The sequence below is a fragment of the Vulpes vulpes genome, chromosome 7 (assembly GCF_048418805.1).
Source record: "Vulpes vulpes isolate BD-2025 chromosome 7, VulVul3, whole genome shotgun sequence".
NCBI classification, from domain to species: Eukaryota; Metazoa; Chordata; class Mammalia; order Carnivora; family Canidae; genus Vulpes; species Vulpes vulpes.
The window spans coordinates 72170294-72198122 of record NC_132786.1 but is presented as its reverse complement, the minus strand read 5'-3'; the positions used below and the strand labels follow the sequence as shown (position 1 = coordinate 72198122).

Genomic DNA, 27829 nt, shown 5'->3' with positions numbered 1-27829 from the left:
GGTTAGTCCATGCAGATCTTTTATTTTTTTAAGTAGGCTCCATGCCCAGTGTGGAGCCCAATATGGGGCTTGAATTCACAACCCTGAGATCAAGACTTGAGCTGAGATCAAGAGTTGAATTCTTAATCAACTAGGCCACCCAGGTGCTCCCCACGGGGATCTTTTAAAGACAGAATAAGGTCTTACAAAGAGGGTCATGCAAGCAAAAAAAACAAAACACACCTCCCTCTTCACATCTTTCAAGAAAAAAAAGTCCAATTAGGAATTAGTAAGAATTAGTAAATATTTGGGGGTGCCTGGGTGGTGGCTTAGTCAGTTAAGCATCTGCCTGTGGCTCAGGTCATGATCCTGGAGTCCCAGAATCAAGCCCTGTGTCAGGCTCCCTGCTGAGCAGACTCTCCTCACCCCACTCGTGCTCTCTAAAATAAAATCTTTAAAAAAAAAAAAGAATTAGTAAACACTCAATTTTTGCAATATGACTGATATACTTAATCTCATGAGGGGTAGCATTACAATTTTTAAATATTCCAAGGTAAACACAGGTATTTTTGCTCTATGTTTGAAATAGCAATGTCAAAGACATAGGGCCCTAAAGCCTGGAAGACTACCAGATACATTCTGCTAAGTGCCAGATCACCAGGCCATCAACCAGAGGTGTGTAGTTAAAAAACACAGAATGTTTTAAAGTACTCCACCAGATTTAGAAAATCATCTTCCGGGGCAGCCCGTGTGGCTCAGCGGTTTAGTGCCTGCCTAATCCTGGAGACCGGGGATCGAGTCCCACATCGGGCTCCTTGCATGGAGCCTGCTTCTCTCTCTGCCTGTGCCTCTGCTTCTCTGTGTCCCTCATGAGTTAATAAATAAAATCTTAAAAAAAAAAAAAAGAAAAGAAAAAGAAAAAAAGAAAATCATCTTCCATCCATTGCAGCTCCCTCCCCTGAAGTACTTAACCTATAGAGGTCTGCAGAGCAAAATGAATGCTGTTACAGAGATGAGAATGAAGAAAACAGGCTCCTATTCCCCAAAGCCATTTCCCTTGTTGCCTTGTTGATCTCACACACCCCTGCCTCACTCAGGTGCTCTTAAGAGGCCGTTCATCCTAATTCAGACATGGTATGACCTTGCTTACCTTACAAGACTGCCAGCTAAAACATAGTAATGGGGTTTGTTATTAACTTTCCAGAAATAAGGGCAGTTAATGTACAATTAGCTAGCTAGTACTCTAACAGTCATACTAAAACTCATTATTAAAGTTTTTAATTACTAGACAATAATTCTGTTTGTCTTTAAGGTCAGGAAAAAAGATACTTTGTGCAATTACAAGGTAAGTGGTCACACACGGCAAAGAATTTACCTATACAGGGTGATCACAAGCAAATGGAAAGAAAACAAATCTACATCTTCACAATTGAGCCCTGAAACTGCAGCCCCAACGAAGGTAGAATACAGCTGTGGCTATCTTTGGAGGCCACAGCCCGGCTCAGATCCCACCATCCACAAAACCTGGACCACTCCATGATCCTAATGCTGACTCTCAGCGAACATGAATGTGGTTTTTAATAAGTTTTTGTTTGTTTTTTTTTAAAGATTTATTTATTTATCAGAGACAGAGAGAGAGAGGCAGAGACACAGGAGGAGGGAGAAGCAGGCTCCATGCCGGGAGCCCGACGTGGGACTTGATCCCGGGACTCCAGGATCGTGCCCTGGGCCAAAGGCAGGCGCCAAACCGCTGAGCCACCCAGGGATCCCCTTGTTAAGTTGTTTAACCTAAGATAATCCTGTTTTTTTGTATATAGCTAATTAAACTCTTGGGCCACATACCAACACCACATCTGAGTAACTCCAAGCAGCCTGCAGAAGAGGTAGGCCATGGAGCTAGCTATGTACTGTCCAAGCTGTCAAATCCCAAACTCAACATGTTATATTTTCTATAGCTGACATTTCCCCCATGGTACTAAAGAGAAATTGCTCCACTTGGCCTCTGTCTAGAAGACTCGTAATGACATCCAGCTATTCCAAAGGCATGATGACGTTTTAGGATTCCAACGTGCACAGATCAATACTGAGTTCTCAAGCCTGTTCTCGGACAGTAGTTGTTGGCCAATCGCCCATGCAGACAGATAGATATATCTCTTGTCTGTGTAACTACACTAAAAAGGGCTAGACACATAGTTAGCAAACACTAGTGGAGCATAAAACATTATTTTAAGACACAGTTACCTTTGGCCAGAATTTTGTTTGGTAAGATTCACAGGCTACCTGACTGAAAAGGGGATGGAGTAAATATTTCCAACATGAGAAAGCTTAAATTCATGAGGCCCACAGTATAGCATATTAAATAAATTTATGGTCTAAAATTCTCTAAATGCCTAGTAAAAGAAACTTTTGTTTCTCTTGTCTAATTTTAATCTCAAAGTCCCTGAAGCATTCCTTTTGTTGTAGTCAACTTCATTTGTCTGTGATTGACTCCCCAGATGACTCTAGGGGAAGTAATTTCCCAAATGTTGATTTTTCTCACCAGCAAAATAAGAGTATCCAGTCCATTGGCTAGCAACCCTAAAGGTGAGAAAGAATAAAACTGTAAACTGTCCAATTTTATAAGAAAAGTGTTTTCGACCTTACTTGTCCACAACTTAATCCACAAAATAAGTAATCTACCAAGTCAGTCAAAAAATGAGTAAAATTAAATTGGAGGGAAACACAATTTACATGGTGCTGGGAAAATTGGACATCCACATGCAGAATGAAAGTAGACCACTCTCTTGCACCATACACAAAGATAAACTCAAAATGTATGAAAGATCTAAATCTGAGATAAGATTCCATCAAAATCCTAGAGGAGAACACAGGCAACACCCTTTTTGTTTTTTTTTTGTTTTGTTTTGTTTTGTTTTGTTTTGTTTTTGCAACACCCTTTTTGAACTCAGCCACAGTAGCTTCTTGCAAGATACATCCACGAAGACAAAAGAAACAAAAGCAAAAATGAACTATTGGGACTTCATCAAGATAAGAAGCTTTTGCACAGCAAAGGATACAGTCAACAAAACTAAAAGACAACCTACAGAATGGGAGAAGATATTTGCAAATGATGTATCAGATAAAGGGCTAGTTTCCAAGATCTATAAAGAACTTATTAAACTCAACACGAAAGAAACAAACAATCCCATCATGAAATGAGCAAAAGACATGAACAGAAATCTCACAGAGGAAGACAGACATGGCCAACACGCACATGAGAAAATGCTCGGCATCACTTGCCATCAGGGAAATACAAATCAAAACCACAATGAGATACCACCTCACACCAGTGAGAATGGGGGAAAATTAACAAGGCAGGAAACCACAAATGTTGGAGAGGATGCGGAGAAAAGGGAATGTGAACTGGTGCAGCCACTCTGGAAAACTGTGTGGAGGTTCCTCAAAGAGTTAAAAATAGACCTGCCCTACGACCCAGCAATTGCACTGCTGGGGATTTACCCCAAAGATACAGATGCAATGAAACGCCGGGACACCTGCACCCCGATGTGTATAGCAGCAATGTCCACAATAGCCAAACTATGGAAGGAGCCTTGGTGACCGTCGAAAGATGAATGGATAAAGAAGATGTGGTCTATGTATACGATGGAATATTACTCAGCCATTAGAAATGACAAATACCCACCATTTGCTTCGACGTGGATGGAACTGGAGGGTATTATGCTGAGTGAAATAAGTCAATCGGAGAAGGACAAACATTATATGGTCTCATTCATTTGGGGAATATAAATAATAGTGGAAGGGAATAGAGGGGAAGGGAGAAGAAATGGGTAGGAAATATCAGAAAGGGAGACAGAACATGGAAGACTCCTGACTCTGGAAAACGAACTAGGGGTGGTGGAAGGGGAGGAGGGCGGGGGGTGGGGGTGACTGGGTGGCGGGCACTGAGAGGGGCACTTGACAGGATGAGCACTGGGTGTTATTCTGTATGTTGGCAAACAGAACACCAGTAAAAAAATAAATTTATTATTAAAAAAAAAAAAGAAAGAAACACAATTTACAGGGGACAGATGCATGGAAGGGTGCAAGAGAAATTTAAAGCTGTATTGCAGTGGAAGTACCAGAGCCTCCAAGGGTGTAGGCAGAAAAGCCAACAATGGGTAAAATATATATTTGGAAGTAAAAAGGAAAACTGGAGTATAGTAAGGAAGCTTAAAAAGCTACCTGTGGCTTAATGAACTTTCCTTCCATCACTCTTTAAAATTACAGTTGTTTCTATAACTAAAATCCAGATCCCCTTGGCTGAATTTTAAGTTTTCCAGAGCTTTTATCATTGCTGTCTGGAAGAGCAGGAAGGGATGCTAAAAAAAGAAAGAAGAGGAAAGAAAGAAAACAGAAAGAAAGAAAACAAATAAAAAGATGCTATCATACAAGAAATGAAAATGAATCAATTTTGTGATGGCATCTGCTACTTTCCTTTAAATGTCACAAGAGTAACAATAGTAACTTTATACTCAATAATTTCATATGCTGACAAGCATCTTTACAAAATTAACCATATTACCCACTATAATTAGCTCTCTTGCAAGGTTAAATAATATAAAATTGAAAATTACTGGGTGATTACACTACAATCATACCAATTCTAAGTTTCTGAATGAACAAACTATATGGACACTTGGCAAAGGAAAACAAAATAAGCACAGAAGCAATGAGTGAGGGGAACTAGAGGACTAAATTTGTTACAAACATGAACACTGATTAATAGCAGGTTACGCTAAGTATAAATCTGAAGTTTTAACTGGCAATTGCTGTTATACTATAACTATGTATATCCAGTGCACAGTACATGCCTTGGGGCAAAGTTAATTGCAGGAAATTTCACAAGTAACTCCCTGCTCCTTACTATATTATATAGTAGAAGTGTTGAAACAAGTTTTGGTTGCCAGGCTAAGCCTTTTGGTTTTTAGCTGAGTATTTGTGTTAACATGCCAACTTTCTCCGATTCTCTCAAGAATCACAGCAGGCAACTGAATGACTCCAAATTCGTCAATTACAGACTAATCTTCAATGCCAAAAGCTTTAGCAGTTTGCAATAAAAATTCAGTTTCGACCTCAGGATCAGTTAAGCCTAAAAGAAACTTCAAGGTCATCTTGTACCAACCATCTCTATGTCCTTTTATATAAATTGTAATTACCTGTTCTAAAACTTTCCATGAAAAAAAAAGTTGAATTTTCTTGAGTAGAAGTTTGGTTTTGAACAAAATGTCAGCACAATTCTTCCTTGTTGAGTATATCCTAAGTAGGCTCCACACCGAGTGTGGAGTCCAATATGAGGCTTGAACTCATGACCCTGAGATTAAGAGTCAGCTGCTTAACCAATTGAGCACCCAGGTGCCCTATGAGTATTTTTTTACTACATTCTAATAATACTTGGGTTCTTGCACTTACCTACAATGTTAGTGTTGTCCATGTTTACGTATTATGGAACACTTAATGGTAATTCATGCACATGTAATAGGGAAATAAAAGTTCACTTTGACCAATGTGATTTAATCCTTGTTACTTACTAAATGCTTTACAAAGCAATGCTCTACTAACATTCTATATATGGGATGAAATCTTAAGTCATGTTGGGCTTTTGTTCTGAACCTCATACACCCTGCTGGTAAGAAAGTAAAATGGTACAACCACTTTGGAAAACAGTTCTGCAAATGGTTGGCCAGAGAATTACCACATCACCCAGCAATTCTACTCCTAGGTAGACACCCAACAGAAATGAAAACACACGTCCACATAGAAACTTGTGCACAAACATTTATACAGGCATTATTCAAAATGGCCAAAAGGTAGAAACAACCCAATTGTCCATCATCTGAGAAGTGGATAAAAATGTGATAGCTATAAAATGGAATATTATCTGGCCATACAAGGTATGAAGTACTGATTCACACTACAACATGATGAATCTTGAAAACATTAGGGAACTGAAAAAAGCCAGTCACAAAAGACCACATATTATATATTCCATTATTAAAAATTCCAAAATAGGCAAATCTAGAGACAAAAAAGTAGAATAGTCATTGCCTAGGGTTGTGGAGGAAGGTTAGGTGGATGAGGAGGTGAGAGCTTAAGGGTAAAAGATTTTTTCTTTTTAAGGTGAAGAAAATCTCCTATGATGAAAATGTAGTAATTGTTGTATATAACTGAGTTTGCTTAAAAACTGTCAAATTACGTGCTTTAAATAGGTGAATTTCATGTATACGAATTATAATTCAATAAGCTGTTATTTTAAAAAATCTGTTCTGTGAATGTAAAGTACTTGATAATCAGCAAATCTCTTCCACAAAGCTCTTCTGGTCAACAGTAAAAGAATTAGCTGAAGTCCAATTTACTTTACTGTAATTGGAACCAGCTCACAGTATTTTGTTATGTACATTTCTAAAATGTGAATGCAGTTTAAGAAAATACATCATTACATCAGCTATTCCAGGCAGTCTGCCATGAGACATTTTTACAAAAAGAAAAGAAAAAAAAAACTTAAAAGGAATCCATTTAACCAACCTCAGAGTATATGTTCTTTCTTGTTGCCTCATCTCCTTATAAGCCATCATATCCCTAAAATTCTCATGCTTAACAATACTAGGCATGATTTAGTTATTAATTCAACAAATATCTGAACCCTTATTGTACACCACGCACTGCTTTAGGCACTTGTATACCTGTATACACACACATACACACAAGTACCTGCTCTTGTGGAGCTTACAATCTAATAAGATAAAGAATAAACAAATGCTGGTTTTAAAGATAGGTTTTTAAAAAACAGAGTGCTATGCTATAGAGGAATGTTGTTTTTGATGGAGTATCTAGGAAAGAAGGCTTCCCTGAGAGATGTTTGAGGTGAGAAAAGAAGGTACTCAGCCATACAAAGACCAAGGAAGATAACTCTAGGCAGAGGAAATAATTATTGAATGGCAGAATCAGGAGAAAAAAAACCAAAACAAAAGAAGGATTAACCATATTTTGCCTGTGACAAGCTTCTATTGTGAATCTCATGCACCGTCCTCATACAGGTATGTCTGGCAAAGCGGCTTGCCAAGTGTGGCTGCAATAAGATGTCTCACAATTGTTCAATAAGAAAGGTCACCTCTGGTTAAGTCCTGCTTAAAATGAGCTTCTTGGACATCAGTGGTTTATTATGTGTACCTCCCAGTCTTTTACCACACATGGGTACAAGGTGCTGCATAAGAAATGCTGGGACACAGAGAGCAATCAGATACACACTTCAGTTACTCCTATGGCAGATATAATCTAGTGGCACAAAAAGGTAGGCATGAACAACACACATAGCTAAAAAATAAAAGTGGGACACAAAAAAGAGATAAAAAATGTAGGAGCGTGCAGAGATCGCCGGCAGCTAGAGCATCAGGGGAAGCCTCATGGGGTGAGGGCATGAGAACAAAAAGTCTATGAGGCCTGAGAATTTGGACATGTTCGGGAATACAGATTGGTTTGCTGTATCCCTAATTAAGCATATTTCAAAATATTTTTAGCACCCCAACCAAGTTACAAGCTCAGGGAGAGAAGGCCTGATAGTCCTTACATCTCCCTGTGATACTTAGCATTGTATCATGCATGTGTTGATTCATCATAAGACAGGAGATGTTGATTTATCATGAGAGAGGAGATATTGATTTCAGCACTGAGGCAAGGCTAGATTATTATTTGCTTCATAACGAGGCTCTGGGCTTCAAAACAGATGACTTCCCAAACCTCTTAATACACCATTTCACATCACACGGACATTCCTATAAGTTTTTTCAAAATTCAAAGGTTATTACAGGTAAACAGATATACAGTGTGCTTCTGAATATATACACATAAAATGTTTACATGTGTATTTGTATGTCTACATACATACATCACTATACCTTAAGTTCAGAATCTCACAAGATTATTTTAAACTTCTGCTGCTAAATCAAAGTTTATACTTGAGAGATAATATATTTTTTTACTGATCAAACTTTCCCATCCAGGCCCTCATAATCCCTTCCCATTCCCAACAAAACATCTTAAACCAGAGAAGAAAAGCCAAACAACATTTTTTAGGCAGTGTTTCAACATCTCTAAAAAAAAATATATATATATATATATATATATTCCATGGCCAAACTCACCATAGAGAGCTGTCCAAGTTTGATTAATTACATCTAGACACACAGTTCCTGACCTGAAACAGATGGAAAGAATGGCATTTTTTTAAAAATTAGAAAGCTAGTTGCATGTATCTGGCAACTAATTTTATTTACCAAGAAAAGTACTTTTAATAGATCAAAAAAAAGAAAAAGAATCCCAATTAGGGAAAGTATGAGGAGGAGCAGAATATATACAAAGTCTTAGTGTTTCCTGAGAGACTGAAAGGGAAACCAGCGACTCAACAATGGAGAAACCAGACAACACCTTCAGCAGGTGAGAATTCACACTGACGACCAGGAGGTAGACAAACCTATGCCTCCCCAGGACTGTGAGGACACAGTCACACTTTGTGGTTTTCCGGGCCTTAAGTGCATCCACGGGATCTAATGAGGAGGAAACCCCAGACAGCCCCGAATTGAGGAACAGTCTCTAAAACAACTCATCTATTTTCTTTTAAAAATGTCAACTTTAAAAAAGCTGAGGAACTATTCCGGACTAAAGTAGTTTAAAGAAACATGACAAGTAAATGCAATACATGGTCCTGGGCTAGACCCTTCGCTGGGGTGGGGAGTGGGGGGGGGGGGGTTAAAAAAAAAGGTACATTGCTAGAATGTGGCCATAGATTAAAAAGTACTGTATTGATATTCAATTCCTGAACCTGACGACTATACTGTGGTTACATAACAAAACATTCTTGTTATTAAGATGACTGATACACAGAAGCATAAAAAGACAATGAGGCATGACATGTGTGTACAACCTATTCACACAGAGTTCAGAATATCTCATGTATATGTGTGTGTAACAGTAAAATTTAGATGCTGTGACAAGGAAAAACTGCAGAACAAAAAATCACGTATTGCAAACAGCATCAGAAGTACACAATAGGAGGCATTTGTATCACATTTTAAAATATCACTATAAAATATTAGAAGGAAAGGGTAAGTAAGATTCATTAACTGAAATGAAACTACAGCCATTCATGTTTGCTTTACTCTCAAGAACTAAGAAACACTGTAAGGGCTGATAATAGTAAATCTGTATGCAGAAAACTGATCTCTGAATTGTGTCTACACAAAGAGAATGGAGATGTGGAATATTACAAATGCTAGCTAGTTATCAGAGGGAACGAAGGACCACTCATGACAATGGAAAAACTAAGCAGCCCAACAGCAGAATTTGCACTAAGTGATTTAGAATATCATAACCCTGGGACTCCATAGTTTAAGTGACCATAGAGTCTTGGTGATAAAATCTGAAAAGATAATAGATTTTTAAAAATTTAATAACTGAGAGAGAGATGAATGCTAGTAAGAGAGCAGCCACTGCTAAGATTTAAACATTTTTAAATAGTTACTTACGCTTCATCAATGTTGGGATGGAAAATTTTATTCATGAATCCTGTAAAAAGAGATGTTCATTAGCAGCAAAAAGTGTCCAGAGAACAATTGGTTTTCAAGTATTTCAGTACTGGAAACAATTTCAGGGTTGGAACAAGGAGATGATACCCATAACTCATTACTTTTAATCTTAGATGTTTGGTTACTGGTAAATTACATATTCTCCTGACAGCGTCAATTACTTAAAACTTCAGAGTTCTATTTAAAAAATCAGTAAACTGAGAGCAATGCAGCTTCTTATACAAAATAATCATAGAAACTGTTTTCTGAGCTATGAAGGTACTTGCCAAGAAAATTTGTAGTACTAAATGCTGACTACTTTTATCAGAAAGTTAAGAAAGTTACTCTGACTTTCCTCCCAAAGGTTTTACTGTTCAGTCTCTAAATTTAGAGGTCTGCATTTGAACTTCTTCTGAAGTTCAGTTACTGGTATCATACTGCTACACTGTGTGCGGAACATGAATGAAGCTGTTGAAACACTAAAGGAGTGCCGCTTCCAAACCACAAAGGATTTCATAAGAACAGTGACCAAAATATTTCCTTTAACTTTAGTCTACTCATTCCAGGAAACCCAGTTTTGATTAAAATTGGGGCAACCAAGAAATGAGGCAAGGAGTTAAAAAAAAAAATCTGTCAGATAGCTATATCTGTCAGGGATTCAAGTTTTTTTATTTATTCCTAGAAAAACAAGCCAAGACTTTAACATACATATTTTTTAAGATTTTATTTTTAAATAATCTCCACTCCAACATGGTACTCAAACTCACGACCCTAAGATCAAGAGTCGCACGCTGTACTGACTGGGTCAGCCAGGCATCCCTAGACTTTTTTTTTTTTTTTTAAGATTTTATTTATTTACTCATGAGAGACACACACAGAGAGGCAGAGACATGGGCAGAGAGAGAAGCAGGCTCCACGCAGGGAGCCTGAGGTGGGACTCAATCCTGGGACTGCAGGATCACACCTTGAGTGGAAAGCAGGCACTCAACTGCTGAGCCACCCAGGTATCCCTAGACTTTAATATATTGACATTTAAATTCCAAGAAGAAATTAATTTTTCTCTAATTAAAACCAGTGATTTAATCAGTTTGTGTATATGCAAATGACAATGTACTAAAAACAGAGGTCCACTGTCAAAGCTGTCATCATCCTTATCTCATTTCAAGACTTCCTTATTCCATTTCATACTTTAAATAAGTTGAAGTTCCCTATAAAAGTGACCATCATTATTGTCCTTCCCAATCTCACCCTCCCTCACCCCTACCTCATATTTCTCTTTCCTTTATTCAAAATATATTTGGTCAACACCTATTTGTCAGGCATGAGCTTGTTCAGAGTACAATTAAAGCAGTACACTATTCTCCAGGAGGTCACCGCAGCAGTGGGACAAGACACAAGGAAGTAAGTGCAATGTGCACAAAGAATGGACACAGCTGAGGGCATGAGAAGGGGAAGAGGAAGATATCAGGGAAGATGTAGAGAAGTGGCTTCGGAAGAAGATCCTCAAGGACAAGTTCCAACAAAGGTCATCTCAGGAAATCTAAGAAAGTTCTCTAGACTTAGGAAACAGGGATAAGACAAAATCTCAGGTGTTCCAGTCTTTGTTTGCTCTAGTCACTCTAATACTATGTTTCTAATTTTGTTTTTTAACTTTTTGTGTTGAAATAGCTTGTTTTCTCAATTGCTCACGCAATGTTTAAATTACTAATGCAAAAGAAATGCCTTGTGTCCAATTACTACTGCATATTAATTTTTCATTAAGGAAATAAGATGTTTCCAAGTCTAGATTTAAGAAGTATGCGTTTATTGAAGAGATTAAACTAAGCCAATACAAACTTTCATGTCTTAATGTTAGGAGGATAAAAATTCTGTATGACCCTAGGAAAACACTAATAAATGTATCTAAGAAGACCCACGAGGATATTTGTTCTAGCACTATTTATAAAAAAGCCAAGAACCAGATGCAATCCTATCCAAAGGGACTGGAGAAACTATAGTACATCCATACTGTATATACTGGGAGTTTTACACAGCTAAGGTAATAAACTAGATTAAGTATCAATTTGGATAGACCCACAACTGAGGAGAGGAAAAAAAAAAGTTGCAGAATAATATTTATAGCATGATACCCTATAGATAAATTAAAACAAAGCAATACTACCTATATCTATGGTAACAAGTATAAAAAACTGTACTGGACCAACATATACCAAACTTAGAAAATTGTTTCAGTGAGGGTGCAAGGTCAAGGTGTGAACGGGGAACAGAATAGGAATGGTGATTAAGATGAATCCATATATAGTACTATACTCCTTTTAAGAAGAGGTAATGTGCTTGTATATTATTTGCTCTTGGTTTTTTCTTTTTTAAAGTGTGCATACAGTTAGGAAACTAGAAGCAAACATATACAACTGTTAATAGTGTGTAATTCTTCATGGAGGGAATACTTTCTTCATTATACTTTTCAAATTACATCACCACCCTGCTCCTCAATTCTGTACCAGAAGGTGGATCACAGCAATGTAAAAAAGCTAGAAGGAAACAACCAAGTGTCAACAGTAGTCAACTTTGAGAGATTCCCACATTATTTCTACTATTCCTCTTCTGACTTTCCAAAATTTCTACATTGTGTAATTTTAATAGTTGGGGAAAAAAACCTTCCAAGCTAAAAAATTGTACACAGTAAACATTCTAAAGTGACTTAATTATACATAGATTATCTAGTGCTGAATCATTTTAAGGAAAAGAGTCAGTCACTATTATCAACTATTTTTTTAATCTCAAATCTTACATACTCTTGTTTAAATATTCTGAATTCATTACCAAAAAAATTTTAAAAATATTCAGGTTATATGGTATGTGGTCCTTAAGATCTGTTACAAATAGGAATATACTGCTATCGCAATTGCCAAGAAACTTTTTTTTTTTTTAATTTTTATTTTACTAGCCCTTCTTCAGGGCTCTTCCTTTACATCTGACTTTCTGATCTATATAATGTTCCATTCTAAAGAACTTTTTTACTTTTTTATTCATGAGAGACACAGAGAGAAAGACAGAGACACAGGCAGAGAGAGAAGCAGGCTCCATGCAGTGAGCCCGATGTGGGACTCGATCGCCTGACTCCAAGATCACGCCCTGAGCCAAAGGCAGACGCTCAACCACTGAGCCACCCAGGTGCCCTGCCAAAAAACTTTCTGATGAGTGGGAAACATTATTAATGTTTAGCCACTAGATAGTTTAAGAGATTCATTCTATTATGTGAAAAGTATTTTGGTTTGAGACTACAATTAAGAACTTAAAATTCATTATTGATGCTTAAAATTCTGCTTCTGATAGATTTCTCATTAGTAACACCTAGTGAAGCAACATCTATGGCAGAGGTCCCCAATGCTATGGGTTAAGAATCCCCTGGAGAGTTCTTTAAAAACAGAAGTGCTATGCTAGAAGGTGCCAAATATTATGGAGAAAAACACAGCAAAGAAGGGGACTCAAGATAGAAATGCTAAGGTGGGGGCTTCAGTTTTAAATGGGATGGTCAGGTGGCACCTGGGTGGCTCAGTTGGTTGAGCATCTGCCCTCGGCTCAGGTCATAATCCCAGGGCCTTGGGATGAAGCCCTGTGTCAGACTCTCTGCTCAGTGGGAGCCACCTTCTCCCCCTCCGACTGCCTGCCACTCCCCCTGCTTGTGCTCTTTTTCTCTGTCAAATAAATAAATAAAATCTTTAAAAAATAAAAAAAAAAATATGTGGGATGGTCAGGGAGGGCCTTATGGAGAAGGTGTCAATTCGAAGGAGATAAGAATCATTCAGTATCTAGGGGATGAGTATCTATAAAACATGAATGACCAAGTACAAAATGCATCAGGAGTTCACCTGATGTGTTTGAAGACCAGTGGAGAGACTTGTGAGACTGAAGTACAGTGAAGAAGGAAAAGCCTAGAAATAAGGTCAGAGAGGTGACGAGCATTTGTGGGCCCTTTGGAGGATGTGGATTTTCATTGAGTGAGGTGGGAAGCCAGAGGCTTAGCTAGAACAGTGATACATAACCATCCCTCTTTGAGATTTTTGTTTTCAACAAAAGCCTGATCTCTCTCTTTTTTAAAACATTTTATTTATTTATTCATAAGAGACACAGAGACAAAGAGAGAGAGAGAGGCAGAGACATAGGCAGAGGGAGAAGCAGGCTCCATGCAGGGAGCCGGATGTGGGACCCAATCCCAGGACTCTGGGATCACATCCTGAGCCAAAGGCAGACACTCAACCACTGAGGCTCACCTAGGTGCCCCAGTGCTGGGGACAGAACAGAGACCTCAAGCAAAATGGAGTGGGCTGTGTCTCCTACATCAAGAATGAAGCTTCAACAGTTTGATGTCACAGGAAACCTCAGAGGTTTAAGACTAGAAAACAGCCAGGGTCAAAAAAGCTTTCAATGTTTATTACCAAACGGTCTCTGAAAGATTAAGATGCCTCCCTCCTGGTACCATGCCTGGAGATTACATTTGGAATCAATGAAGTTTCCACAATCTTTTCAATTAAGTCAAGATTTTGGCTTGGTTGAATCCACGAGTACATAACAGAGAGGGCCAAAAAAGGACTTAGTAATAAACACACTCCTAGTAATAAATGGGTTGGAGCCCAGTCCCCAGTACCCCTGCTAAGTATGAAATATCATCTAAGCTCTGAGATAGAGGGCAAAAATCAGGCTGGAAAGAGAAAAGTAACAAGGACTTGAGTTCTAGTCCCAACCTTACTATTATTTGCAGGTCTTGGGCAAATCACTTCACTTCTATGGGCCTGTTTCTTTACCTGAAATAGTTGGACTCTATGATCTCCAAAATCTCCATTCTTATTCTGTTAATAAAGCGACTATCAGTTCTAAAAATCCAGGATCCAATAACAATGGCCAGAGCTCTGACAACAGAGGACTTTAGGTCCCTAAAGGAATTAATTCTGCAAGGCAAAATTTTAGGTACAGAAATATTCAATACAAAACTAACAACATGCTAATACACCAAGAGACACAAAACCCATGGCCTATTCCAAAGTAGGCAGAAACAGAGTTTATAACCTTGCCTTTGAGGAACAAGTTCAGCCAGACAGATTCTATCCAAAAAAACAATCCCCAGACTACAATGATCCCTTCCCATACCAGGCTTTTTCAACTGTTAGAAAAATACCCAAAGCAAATAAACAGAAAGGAGTATATCTCCTTTACATTTTACATTTGCTCTTGGACAAGCTGTGAGGAGCGTTTCTGGCAAAGCCAGTCACTTTCTGGATAATGATGGCAACAATGGCACTTCTGGTTGAGGAGGGGAGGAGACGGAGAAAAGAACAGGCTAGGAATTCAGAAAAGGAACATTCTCAGGACGGAGCGTGTTTGCCCTGGCATGTTTTCCTTCCTTTTGGCAATGCTATCACCACACAAATGAATACGTCTGCAACAAGAGAATTTTCCCAACACTTGTTTCCATTCAACCAGGAACTATTTTGAAGATATTTTAAGAAAACATATTTTGAAAACTGCTTTTATGAAAACACGGTAAGTGGAAGCAGCAAGTCATTTTTAATCTACATGGCTTAAGATTTTATTCACTACCAGACATTTTCTAATCATATATATATTTCAGTGATATGACCCGATAAAATCCAGAACTCCTTCAAATCTTTTAGACAAGTATTCTCTGGCATGACTCAGGCACTTGTAAAAGGGAGGACAATAGGAACAAAGGTTTATAGCTAAAGAGCTCACCACCTCTGTTCTCTATCTTTCAGCAGAAGGGAATCAGGTGATTTATAACTCTGGAGGAGGAATCCAAATCATGCTTAGTTGATGTAAACAAAAACTACACATCTTAAAAAATAAAATAACAGACTATTAAAATACAAAAATATGCCACGCTTTTGCCTGTTACACTCCAATACACTCCAATTGTTCTAGAATAACAAATCTTTTGACCCACAGGCTAATAGGCAGAGAAAGTAAATAACATCATGCCAAGTCATGCTGAAAACTGGTTTTTATTTTGGCCTGTTTCTGTGTCTACTCCCAGGAGGGGATCTGTACAAAGTTGTACATACTTTCAAGTAACTTCTGATAGTGGGATCAATATGTAAATAATAAATAAAAGTGGCAAAAATTCATCACTTCTGTTTTACTTGTAAGGATATTTTTAATGATCAACATTGTGGACAGAATGAAATACCTAAGGCCAGTCATCAATACAGAAATTCCCTTCAGAATAGTCTTAAGAAATGAGAGGTCAAACAAGTGACTCATGAAACAAGGTAAACCCACCCTAAGTTAAGTAGGTGAAAAGCACCAAAGACAAAACTGGTAGCTCTATCCTAGGGATAAAATGAGCGTGGACTGCAAATGGTTGAGGCAGCTGTGGCTGATACAATTTAATTATAAGTTTATGAATTCCTGTGAGAAAACAGTAAGTGAATACATTCAATTATTCTGATATTCCATCTTCATGATACATGCCCACATAAAGTAGACCATTCAGAATCAAACTGATATAATTGTTCAAAATATATTTATTAAAGATTGAATCTTATCACCCCTAGCAGTATCTCCAACTATACTTTTTTTTTTTTTTTTTTAAGGTAATAACTTGGATCTCCATTCCTAGCATGCAGGAGGTGACCAGGGTTGGGACGTTCCAGCTAAAAGGGGTGGTGGAGGTGTCGCCAGCTTCGCCAGCAACAGCCATACTGCCAGCTTTGTGCATGAGTGCACACTCAGAGAGATTGTCATCTTACCTCAGACAGCTAGGCCCAGCCCGTGGCAGCCTGCACCCAGGCAGAAGTCTCTTCAGAGAGCTGAGCCTTTCCTACTCAGGAGAGATGGACCTGGGCCGGTCTCTTCTTGGGTGAGGAACCAATCAAGGAGCTCACTCTCAATGCCCTGTGTCATGGGAACTTCTGAACTGATCCTGTGTGTGTTCAGGAGATCTAAACTCAACAAGGGGTCCTCTTTTCTGTTTCTTCCTTTCTCTCTGATAATATGGAATCTGAGGAATGGGCTGGATGGATAAGAAAAGTTCATTTATAACTAAGAAAAGGTGAAGTGTTATCCTTCAAAAGCCTAAACCTGCTACCAACCTAGCAGATTACCAAAACCTACAGCCTTAAATCTACTCTCCTGTAGTTTCATTTTTGAAAGATTATAATTTCTTTTCTGGCTCTACAATTTATCGTTCACTCTCCTGGTCATCCTTATAACCACACTGTCTGAATCAGGCAGTATTTATTCTCATGGTTAGAGGCAGTATAGAACACACGTGGCCGGCCACTCTTTATAAACAAAGTCGTGGTTAAAAGATGAGGCTCAAGTCAGACTGCCTAAGTTCCATCTGTGAGCCTCCGGCCAGTAAGAGTTACTCAATCTCTTTGCCTTTGTTTCTTTCTTCGTAAAGCTTGGTTGAATATCGCTATCTACACATTGTAGGACTGTTATGAAGAGTAAGTGAATCTAGGTACGGCATCTGATCAGCGACAGGCCCACAGTAATCACTCAACGTCACTATTAGCTTCATGAGCACAGGCAAGTAACTCCATCTCACTTTCCTTGTCCTGAGGATGAAAATATCCACCCCTACCTACTCCTCTCTGAATCCTTTAGCAACTGTCCAGAGCATTAGAGGATATGTTGATTACTGGATATGAGGCTTTCTATAAGCCCACACTGGAAATAGCAAATACAGTGAGCTACTCTAACATTTGGTACTATAAAGACCATTCTAATTGCATTTGGTATGGGGGGAAATACTAGACCAGAAAAAAGAAGGCAGACTCTACAACTAACTGATAGTGATTTATCTCCACTTTCATATTTTTACTATCCTTAAAATGAGGCAACTGGGTGATAAAATCTGTGACATTCTTTCTAGCAATATGGTTTTCACCAACATCAGGGCTATGAACAAATCTTAAATTGTGGTAAACAAGCTTTTCAAAGGAACTAAGACATTACTCTTATTTGTTTCTAAAAGAATCGCAGTTTTAACTAAAGAAAGAGGAAGCAAAGAATCCATGTTTTTATTGTAACAATCCAAAAAAGGAGTCAATGCCAAAAAGATGTCAGAATTAATAACTAGCTCAAAAACTAGAAGTCACTTACTATAATTAACGTAGGAACCAACCTAAAGAGCAAGTTAGATAGAATTCTTATACAGCAAATGAAAAGATCATACAATCATGAATCGCCAAAGGCAGAATTAAAACTGACATAAGCCAGCTTCAAGAAGAAAATGGACAAATCCTCTGACAGAAACAAGCCTGTACAGAGGCAAGGCTCCCCTTACAGGTGGCCTGGGGGAGGAAAAAGCAAACTACTGTTTTTACTCTGGCTAATAGCAAGAAGAAGGTGAATGAATTTAGATATTGCAGACTGCTAATGGGTTTTTTGTTAATAGGGCCAGTATGGCCACTAGTTTTTCCTTCACTGAGGACTTCAGTACCTGGCCTCCAAGTCTCTCTCTTGTCATTTTTAGTGACAGGATCATCTACACAGACCACACTCCTGAAACTCTGTCCTCTCAGTCTCCGAAGCTTCTCCCCAGTGACCTTTCCTCTATCACATTTCATTTACACTGCCAGGGCAGGGCATACCTTGAACTTCTTACATCTTACAGCCAGCTTCACCTCCAAAACCACAGATGCCTCCCACCCACCAGTCTCCTATGAACTTGAATCCACTGACTCTCCCTCTTCTACCTACCAGTCCTCCTATCTTCACTCCTCTCCTTGCTTAGTTTAAGAGCCATCGCCATCATCACTTTGTAACAACCCTCTGCAAATCCTGGGCCCTCTCCCCTCTGAAACGTCCAGTTCATACTTGGACTTGAAGGCACCACTAAATACTCATTCACTTCCTTACTCCCTCACCTCAATACAGAGCAGGCAATGTATCAGGTGGAATAAGGAATGTTAGTAGAACAGACCCACGGATGCCTTCACAGAGTTTCTACCTACCGGGCTGGCAGCGGGGAGAGACATAGGTGAACGTACTAACTTCAAGAAGTATGCTCAACAGCCTTTTGTGGATTCAACATCACTGATAATTCTCTTTTCTCCTTTCACTAGCGGCCTGTTCCCCATTCTTCAATGACTTGTGCATTGTATCGTTATTCTGCAAACCTCCTGGTTCCCTTTGCTCCTCCATTTTTCACTTTGACTTAAAAGCCCTGCCCATTTGCTTTAAGAAAATGGGAACCAATGAATAGGATTCCTCATTTTTCCCATCAAAATCCTCCCAGCATACATGCTCATTTCTCTTGCCTCAACTGCTCCCTCAAATGTTTAAGGTCTTCTCAAACACAAGTTCTCCATTTGTGTTCTGATCTTATCCCTTCTACTGTCTTGAAGGCATCATGCCTTCAATCCTTCTTCTGATTCCCAGCATCACCAAGACCTGCCTCTTTTCTAGACAACTCCCTACAACAAACTCGTCAACATCCTTCAGAATCTCCCATTTCAGAAAAAACAAAACCTTCCTTTATCTCCCCCTATTTGTTTGTGCTTTCCTTCATACAGCCAAACTTCTTCAATGTATTATAGACACCAGAGTTTCTCGATCTCAGCACCATGATCCAAACCACCAGTATTTCTATTTTTTGCCCACAATAATAGAGTGATCATTAAAACCTGCTTAAAGCCTTTCAATTATTTTTCCATTGCATTAAATATAAAACTCAAGCCCTTAACCTGGTCTACAAAGCCCTACAGAACCTCACTCAGCCTGTCACTTGGACTCTCTCTCCTATATCACTGTTCACCCATCCTTCCTCCTTTCTCGTGCATGCTAAGCTTCTATCTGCCTCACGGCCTTTGTCCTCACAATTTCTTCTGCTTCTCATTCCTGACCTTGGAGGATCAAGGCTGGCTTTCCCTGCCCCCTCCCCTTTTAATTTAAGCCTCAAGTTTAAATATACTTTATCAGAGAAGCCCTTCCCAAACACCTCAGCTAAGGCAGCTATTATATCAATTTCACCACATCTATTCTCTGCATAAAGCTATCAGACATTTCAAAATTTTGTTTCATCGTTTTTTCTCAAAAAATATAAGGGTCAAGAGAGCGATTTGTTCACTTCTGGATCTCTAGCACCTAGAATGCACTGCACACAGCTGGTTTCTAATAAATTTATGGAGCTGATTAGAAGAAATGGGGTAAAATGTACCCATATTCTCAGAAAGTAGGTTCTGCTTCAGCTGCCAGACATACTCTTTAAAAAAAAAAATCCGTCCTGAAAATGTTCATTTTCAGAATAGCAGTAAAAAGAGCTTTTAACAAGGCCTTATAGTCTCATAGCACTGTCTAAAAAAAAACTTAGGAAACTTTCCTACTAGAACTTTGTTTCTCTCTACTGGAATTCAAAAGATAGATCACTACATAGTAGCAATTATATAACTGAGACAGAAGCTAAATTCACAACCAAGGTCATGAAAGTAGAGAAACAGAGAGGTGATCTGGATGGAATTTTGCTTCCTTAGTCAAAGAATTCATTCTATTTGTAGAAGTATAATGGTCTAAACAAGGCTTCTGTTAAATGACTAACCCCAAACCTTTCAGAAATGACTACTCCAAATCCTGATCCACCCCTGACAACACTGCTCTCTTAACTTACTCAGGGAGGGGCTAGTTCCCCGAGAAGGTAATTGTATAATGTTTCCATCTAGGAAGACACAAAGTAAAATGGTAAACATTTTAAACTCTATAGTTTAGTCATACCATATTATAAAATTCCATTCCAAAAACACTGTGAGGTAATTTCTGGCCATAGTGAATTAAAAATTTAGAAGTGTCTGCTATTCTGACAATGAAAAAGGTTAAAATCACTTTCCTTAGTTGCTGGCACAAATAAAAATAAGGTGAACTGATTATCAGAATATCTTCTAAGAACCTATGGCAGATTGGAGATTTAGAAGGTACTTTGATAGGTTTTCTAATCTAGTCTCCTTGAAATAGGAAGATCTAAACCATTCTATTTAGGGAATAGCTGACCTAAGTATAAAGGCCACTGGTTGAGCTCAATATAGTATTCCAGCTTTTGTTATTGTCCATGACCTTTGCATTTTGTCTCCATTTATTCATATGGGTTTGGCTAGCTTTTATTATATACCACTGACCATCGAATTCCACTGCAGAATCAGGGTGATTTTTTCCCCTGCCCATTTTATCAACATTAAGTGAATTATTAAGCAGTCCCTCCAGAACCTTGTTTCTCAACCAACCATTCTTCTTACTCTGCTCTAGTATCATCACAAATTGCAATCCAGACACACAATGCACACAGCCTTCTCCTGAGAGAGAGTGCTCCTCACTGCTAATATGGAGATGCACATAGTACTTCAAAAGTTAGTTTCTAGACTTGTTAGCTGGATCTTACAATATAGTTTTCTATTTTTAAGAAATATAAATGAAAAAAAAACCAATAAAGTATAAATGGCGACAGAGCTCTCACACTATAAGGCAAGGTTAAGGTTATTTATAAAAGATTCTTAAAAAAAAAAAAGATTCTAAAATACTCCATAGTTCTATCTGAAATTAGTCAAATGCAGTTCTATTAAATACTACCATTAATCATTTAAAAATAAGATACAATGACAAATTCTTAATTTTCTCTTGAATACTAATGTTTAAGTAAAGTAGCTATAGTGTGATGGAAACTACTGTAGATCCTGAAGGAGACTCCAAGGTATTTTTAAGACCTTTAGAGGCTAAAAGCCTTAAATCGAATATTTGTATTTGTATTTTATTAGAAGACATAATTTTCCCCCTGGGCTTAGGTTTATCAAAAATATTATTATTATTATTATTATTATTATTATTATTATTATTATTTATTAGCTATGAACAGGGACCTTTTTTGGTTCATATGAAGAGAAAAATGGAGCAAGAGGAAACAGGTGGAAGAGTCAGGCTGGAAAGAGAAACAGGTAAGAACTGCAGGAGGTAGCATCCCAAGAGGAGGGACAAGGGGTTGAACAGCAGTTATGTGTAAAGGTGTAAGGGGTGGGCTCACGATGGAATAAACTAAACTGCAAGCAGAAAAACAAAGGAAAGAGAACAGTCTGTGCCCTTCTGCACATACATCATTAAAACTGAAAGGGAAAAAGAAAGGAAACTGTGGGGAACATAAGAGCCGGCAGGTGTTTTAGCATGCTACCAGGTGAGAACTCTGGCCAAGGAGAACTCTGGCCAAGGAAAGCTTCGTGGCTTTCTAGAACAAAGGACAGGAAAAGTGTAGACCCAGACAAAGATGCAGACAGGACATTCAAAAGACATGCATTTGCCATATGTTTAAAAATATACACTTTTATAATATAAAGGAACTTATGGTAGAGTATTTAGAAATCATAGAAAAATGTTTTTATAATCCCCTTAACAGCCACGGATAACTATCGATATTCTGCCATTCATACTTGAAATTTCAAGGAAACAAAATACAAGTCACACTATAGAAGGTTACCATTTTCCTGTGGGTTCTTTTAAAGATGGGGTTAAAACATAAGTAGTGACTGTAAAACATTTTGTCCATTAAGCTATACCATAATTTAACTATTATCTGCTGGGTCACTTAGGGTGCTTCAAACTTTTAAAAATAAAAGTTTTAAGAATAACACTGCAATATGCATACTCTTGTACATTAATCTTAGTGCATCTCTCTGAATCTTAAGATAATTTAAATAAAAGCACTCAAAGGATATAAAATCTTCATCAAACCACATATACTGCTATGTTGGCTACATCATACCTGCCAATCTGACAAGTCCTATATCTCCCACTTTTAAAAATATGCATTCTTTGGAATAGACATAAAACCATTTTCTATCTTATGCTTATGGGTTACTTTTAAATTTTTATTCAAAACTGCTCTATTTTACCCTCTTTGTGTATCAATCATCTTTATTTCAACCCCACAGCAACTGCAAGTCTGTGTTTTCTCTGACTTTCTAACAGCATTCTCGTAATAGATAAGCACATGCTGGAAACTAAACCTGGAGAAATATGGCATATGGCAGTCTCCACAGCAACTTCTCTGCATAAAACAAAATCTTCATGGACTGCGGATTACCTGGGGTTTTGAAAGAATGCTACTTCTATCTAAAGTCTTTATGCACTTTCACATCTCTGAAGCTTTCCAAAAACTATATTCTCAACACATGAAACATCTTTCTCGTAAAAGCCTATCTCCTTCCATACACTCTTTTCCCCAACTGAGGCACTAACTCACACCTCTCCTAAAAATCCATGAAATGTTATCACTAAATACCATGCAATATTTTATTTACATTGGTCTTATCTCCTAACTACTGAGAGCCTTATGTGACCTTCCTAATTACCTAATAGATATGTCATCTATCTTGAGGATCTAATACACTGGTCAGTATCAAACATGCAGAGTTCACTTAATTCTAATATCTCACTTTCTAGAAAAGGAAACAACGGTTCAGATGAGTATCATTCTCATGGTCAAGGAAAACCAGAGTGAGAAGTACTCTTTCCTGATAACCAGTCCACTGATGAAGCATGCTCTCCTAACTCTACACAGCTGGTAACACCAGCAATACTAGCATTCTAGGAATGTTTCTGAATGAAAAAGATAAAGTCTGAACTTTCAAATAAATCAGAATTTAAAGATTTACATATGATTTATTTCAAAGCAGTCTCTCTGGAAAGCTATGCAAATATTTCAATGATGTTACAATTGATGAGAGGAGTTTTATAATTTCTCTTTGAAAGTGCTGTTATGGCTAGTTCATGAGAAAATCATAATCCTTAAACTTAAGCCAATTTCATAATCATATATCATTTTACACTCCAACTATGTCACTCAGTTTTTCCATTCATCTTATTCTGTGAAATTATATGACCTTTAGCCATTTCAAAAATTTACATCCAGCTTCAAAACATCAAGATGATTTCATAAACATCAACACTAATGATACTCAAAAAGAATGTAACGTTCCAAAAGATCAGCTTAACATGCTTGAAACGATGGCATTTAGAAAGTTCATAACCTCTTTATATTCCTTATATAAATAGTCTGTTTATGTTCCTTTTCTTCCCAAAGAGAATTCAAGATAGCTTTCTCGCTATTTTGAGAAAAAACAAAACACTTGTATGATAATATAGACTGTTTTTAAAGGACATTTTTAATTATAACTCAGGCCATAGGGTAACTACTGAAAACTATAAAACTTAGAGGAAAGTCCAAAAGATAAGCATGTCCAATTACATTGATTAAATACTGAAATATAAAAAGAAAATTGCTTTAAAGTACATATACTGGAATGTAAATAATGATATCCATTGAGGGACAGGATTAGGGGACATTTTTAATTTTTCTTTATTTTTGGTCACCTGGACCTCCTTAAATTCCTAAGAATATAGACCATTTATACAATAAGTAAACAGCAAACAAATGTTTACATAATGTGTATGTATATTATATATTTAATATATATATAATATATATAAATATATATATTTCCAAGATCTAAGCAGTAAGGATGCTTAATCTAAATTTGCACATCTTACTATTTAAGAGCTCAAAATTTGGCTCAGGAAGAGAGTATGCCTAGATACTACAGAGGCAGGATTTAAAAAGAATCTTAAGGTTGGGTTTATCTCATCTCTTTGCCCTTCTATATAATTCTACACCTACCTATACAACTCAAAAAGCAAACTTTGCCTATTCTAAATGAGCCACTACCTCTCAAAATGTTTAAAGCAAATTCAACAGTAATTACATTGTTGATGACCTGAAAATGGGTCACCCCCAACAACTGATTATAACTCTCTTATGCAATGTTCCTTTGGAGGAAACAAGCACAGCTTGTACAAATATTTCAACTAGATCTACTTCCCTAAGAGAAGATGGTACACATCTGTAGGTATTACCAAGTTCTGAAAGCACACAGAAAGGTAAAAAAAAAAAAAAAAAAAAAAGAAGTTAAATCAGCCTAGTCATTTGTCTCAAGCAATTTCGTATTACATCATTAATTTAAGAAAGTACATAGGCATTGTGTCATTGGTTAATAAATAAATAATGCCTGAAGTTTAGACGTGTTTACTTTAAAAGTTATGATGAAATAATTACATTATCTGGAAAAATACATTAAGATAAGGTTTGAGAAATAACTGCATTTCTACAGGATATGCAATTGCTTTTCTATAGTTCACTGTTAAGTAGCTATTCTTTCTGATTAGGAATTTAGGGCTCAAAACTAGATTCAGCATGCCAATTTTTAGTCTTTAAGCAAATGGACATATATGAAATATATTTGTTTTTAAATATTTTTTTTTATTTTTTTTTAAATTTTTATTTATTTATGATAGTCACAGAGAGAGAGAGAGGCAGAGACACAGGCAGAGGGAGAAGCAGGCTCCATGCACCGGGAGCCCGACGTGGGATTCAATCCCGGGTCTCCAGGATCGCGCCCTGGGCCAAAGGCAGGCGCAAAACCGCTGCGCCACCCAGGGATCCCGACATATATGAAATATATTTGAAAGAATTTATATGGCTTATACATTCCATTTGTAAGGATTTAAAGATCCTATCACTTAACTACACAAAGGTTCAAATGCCTGTATAGAAAGAAGAGACCAATGGGAGAGGTGACCACAACGTGAAGGAAAAGCCCACCTGGCTGGGTAAGTAACACCAAATTCCATTACCCTGGAATGAATTGGGAAGGACTGCCACCCCATCTATACAGGTAGTAGTAAGTCATAGGGATTATCTTACAGCTCCCTTCCTTCCTAGTTCACCACCTGATAACCCTACAACTCAGAGACCCTTGCAGCAAGGGGGAAATTTCAATCATTCATAAAGTATCTTCTCCATTTCTGAAACTTAGAAAAACCATTCAAGGGACCTTAAAAGGAAACCACCAATTTATTCCTAAATGAACGATAAGGGTTCCCAGCATAAGGAATCACAAGTGCTCTGTATTATTTTTAAATAGCACCAAGCTTGAAATCAGTAGGGTAGCTAGCTAAGTAGTGGGGAAGAAGCTGCTGCATTTGATTGAAAATTAGTCTTTGATGATCCTACCTTTCCCACATTATCCTAGGATAGAGGGTGTTGTTGGAAGGTGGGTGGGGTGTGTGATGTCTAAACTCCAAGTGACCTGGAATTAGTTCCAAAGATGAGCATAAAAAAAGTGAGCCCTTGGCAGTAGCAAGTTGTATGAACCCTGGTAATCCTGAACATGAGGTTCAGTGTGACTGTCAGAGAATGCATAATATATTCCAGTTTTATTTTTTCTTCTTTCTTAAAGTTGGTTAATACTTTATAATATTTCAAAATTATCTTTGGAATGAAAATTTTAAAAGCTAGCTTAACTTAGCTGAGTTACTACCATTCTACAATCTCAAAAATCTTTAAAAAATATATCAACCTTCAATCAGATATACTTCTGTAGTGTCTGATGGTAAAACACCTAAATTGTCATTGTGTGCCTTAATGGGGGTAATGGGTTAATAGTATCACCAATTAGGGCAGAGAGAAGATGACAGGGAAGAAAAAGTACCTCTTTATACAATCTCACTGAGGCTCCTACTCTACTTTCTTCATCTGTTCAGGGGGCTAAAAAGATGAGTAGAAAGGCAAAGGGTGATTTCACTGCTAGTTTAAGTGAACTACAGTTTAAGTGAACAAAAGCAAAGGAGGATCTAGAAAGCATCTTAAATGACAGAATTAGAAATAAACACTATGTAAAATTAATTCCAACCATCCTGTAATTAAAATGAGATTTAAGATGTTTATTATTTTACTGCTTAGCCTGAATGGACAGTGGGCCTTAAGATTGTTTAATCTGATCCTGATAGAAAAGTCTAGAGTTAGAATCATTACAATCACGCAAAGGGTATATTTAATCATCTTCTATCACACTGTGAAATCCCACAAAAAAGTCACTGATTAATTAAGCAAAGCCCAAAAAGGAAAAATCCAGTTAAGTAACCATTTTTGGAATTATCTCCCACAAAATATAGGATTCTTTTTTCCTTTCTCTGATATGAAAACTCTCTAGTAAGAGAAACTGAGTAGTTACATACCTATAGATGGAGATTTGAAAGGGTATTTATCAGGAAGATCCACTCTAACTTTCCATACTCCGCCTTCATATGGTGCTGAAATAAAAGTAAAAATGTTAAACATTACAAGTGTCTCCACATTAAAAAATAAACTCGAGTGTAAGTGAAACATTAAATCCTAATCTCTTTTGAAAACCTTGCAAATTAATTCTTTCAAGAGTCAGGGAGGTATATTCTGTGTTTAAATTAAAATAATTTTCTTAAAAAGATCTAGAGTTAGGAAATAAGCAAAGATTCATTTCTCCTCTAAGTTTACTTGATTTTAAAGTATTAAACACTACTGAATTAGTTGGTAAGTAATAGCCTCCTATTTCAATCTACCCTGTTGACTCCTCCCCCCCCCAAAAAAAAACACAAACAAAACAAACAAAAAACAAATAGGAAAACACAAAAGAACATTCCCCTAAAACCATCCATGTGGCTAATCATTAAAAAAAAAAAAACAACAAAAAAAAAACAGTACTCACAATTTGTGTTTAATACTGCCAGAGATGAAAGAGAAAAGCATATGAAGTAATTATGATAAGAGCAAGATTTCCTCATTGGTTCTAGAGTTCCAATAAACTTACTGTTCAAATACTACACACACCTCCACCTGTCACTGATACTCTCACTACCTACTAAGGAGTAGAGGATAAAAAGAAACTGAAAAAGAACACATATGAACACATGTACTTACTTCCTTGTGGTCCATAAAACTTGACTACAAATTCATTGAGTCCTCCCAGGATCGTAACCTCATGCTTACTCTCAATGCTAAGGTGGAAGGTAAAGGAAAGTACACAGGCTTTATATTACCTGGAAGAACTAAAGATGATATCCCCAAGATATGCTATGTAAAGTGGTATCAACATTCGATATGAAACTGATAAAATATCAAATATACATAGTCACTCTGGTCATTTATTTTTTTTATTTTTATTCTTTTTAAATTTTTATTTATTTATGATAGTCACAGAGAGGGGGGGGGGGAGCAGAGACACAGGCAGAGAGAGAAGCAGGCTCCATGCACCGGGAGCCCAACGTGGGATTCGATCCCGGGTCTCCAGGATCGCGCCCTGGGCCAAAGGCAGGCACCAAACCACTGCGCCACCCAGGGATCCCCACTCTGGTCATTTAGAAGGAAACATACACTCTTGTGA

At 37.5% G+C, this 27829-nt stretch overlaps 1 protein-coding gene across 2 annotated transcripts in view; it reads right to left on the bottom strand.

Annotated features, from left to right (window-relative positions):
• UBE2H (ubiquitin conjugating enzyme E2 H) overlaps window positions 1-27829 on the bottom strand; it is a 108215-nt gene that overhangs the window by 17569 nt on the left and 62817 nt on the right. Inside the window, exons 2-5 of one of the 2 annotated variants that reach the window (XM_026010825.2) lie at window positions 27367-27443; window positions 26649-26723; window positions 9537-9576; window positions 8157-8209 (exon numbers count right to left, since the gene is read on the bottom strand). In XM_026010825.2, coding sequence (XP_025866610.1) covers window positions 8157-8209; window positions 9537-9576; window positions 26649-26723; window positions 27367-27443 — 245 coding nt within the window. The remainder of the gene's footprint in view (window positions 1-8156; window positions 8210-9536; window positions 9577-26648; window positions 26724-27366; window positions 27444-27829) is intronic. The other variant, XM_072764069.1, reaches the window with a different exon arrangement.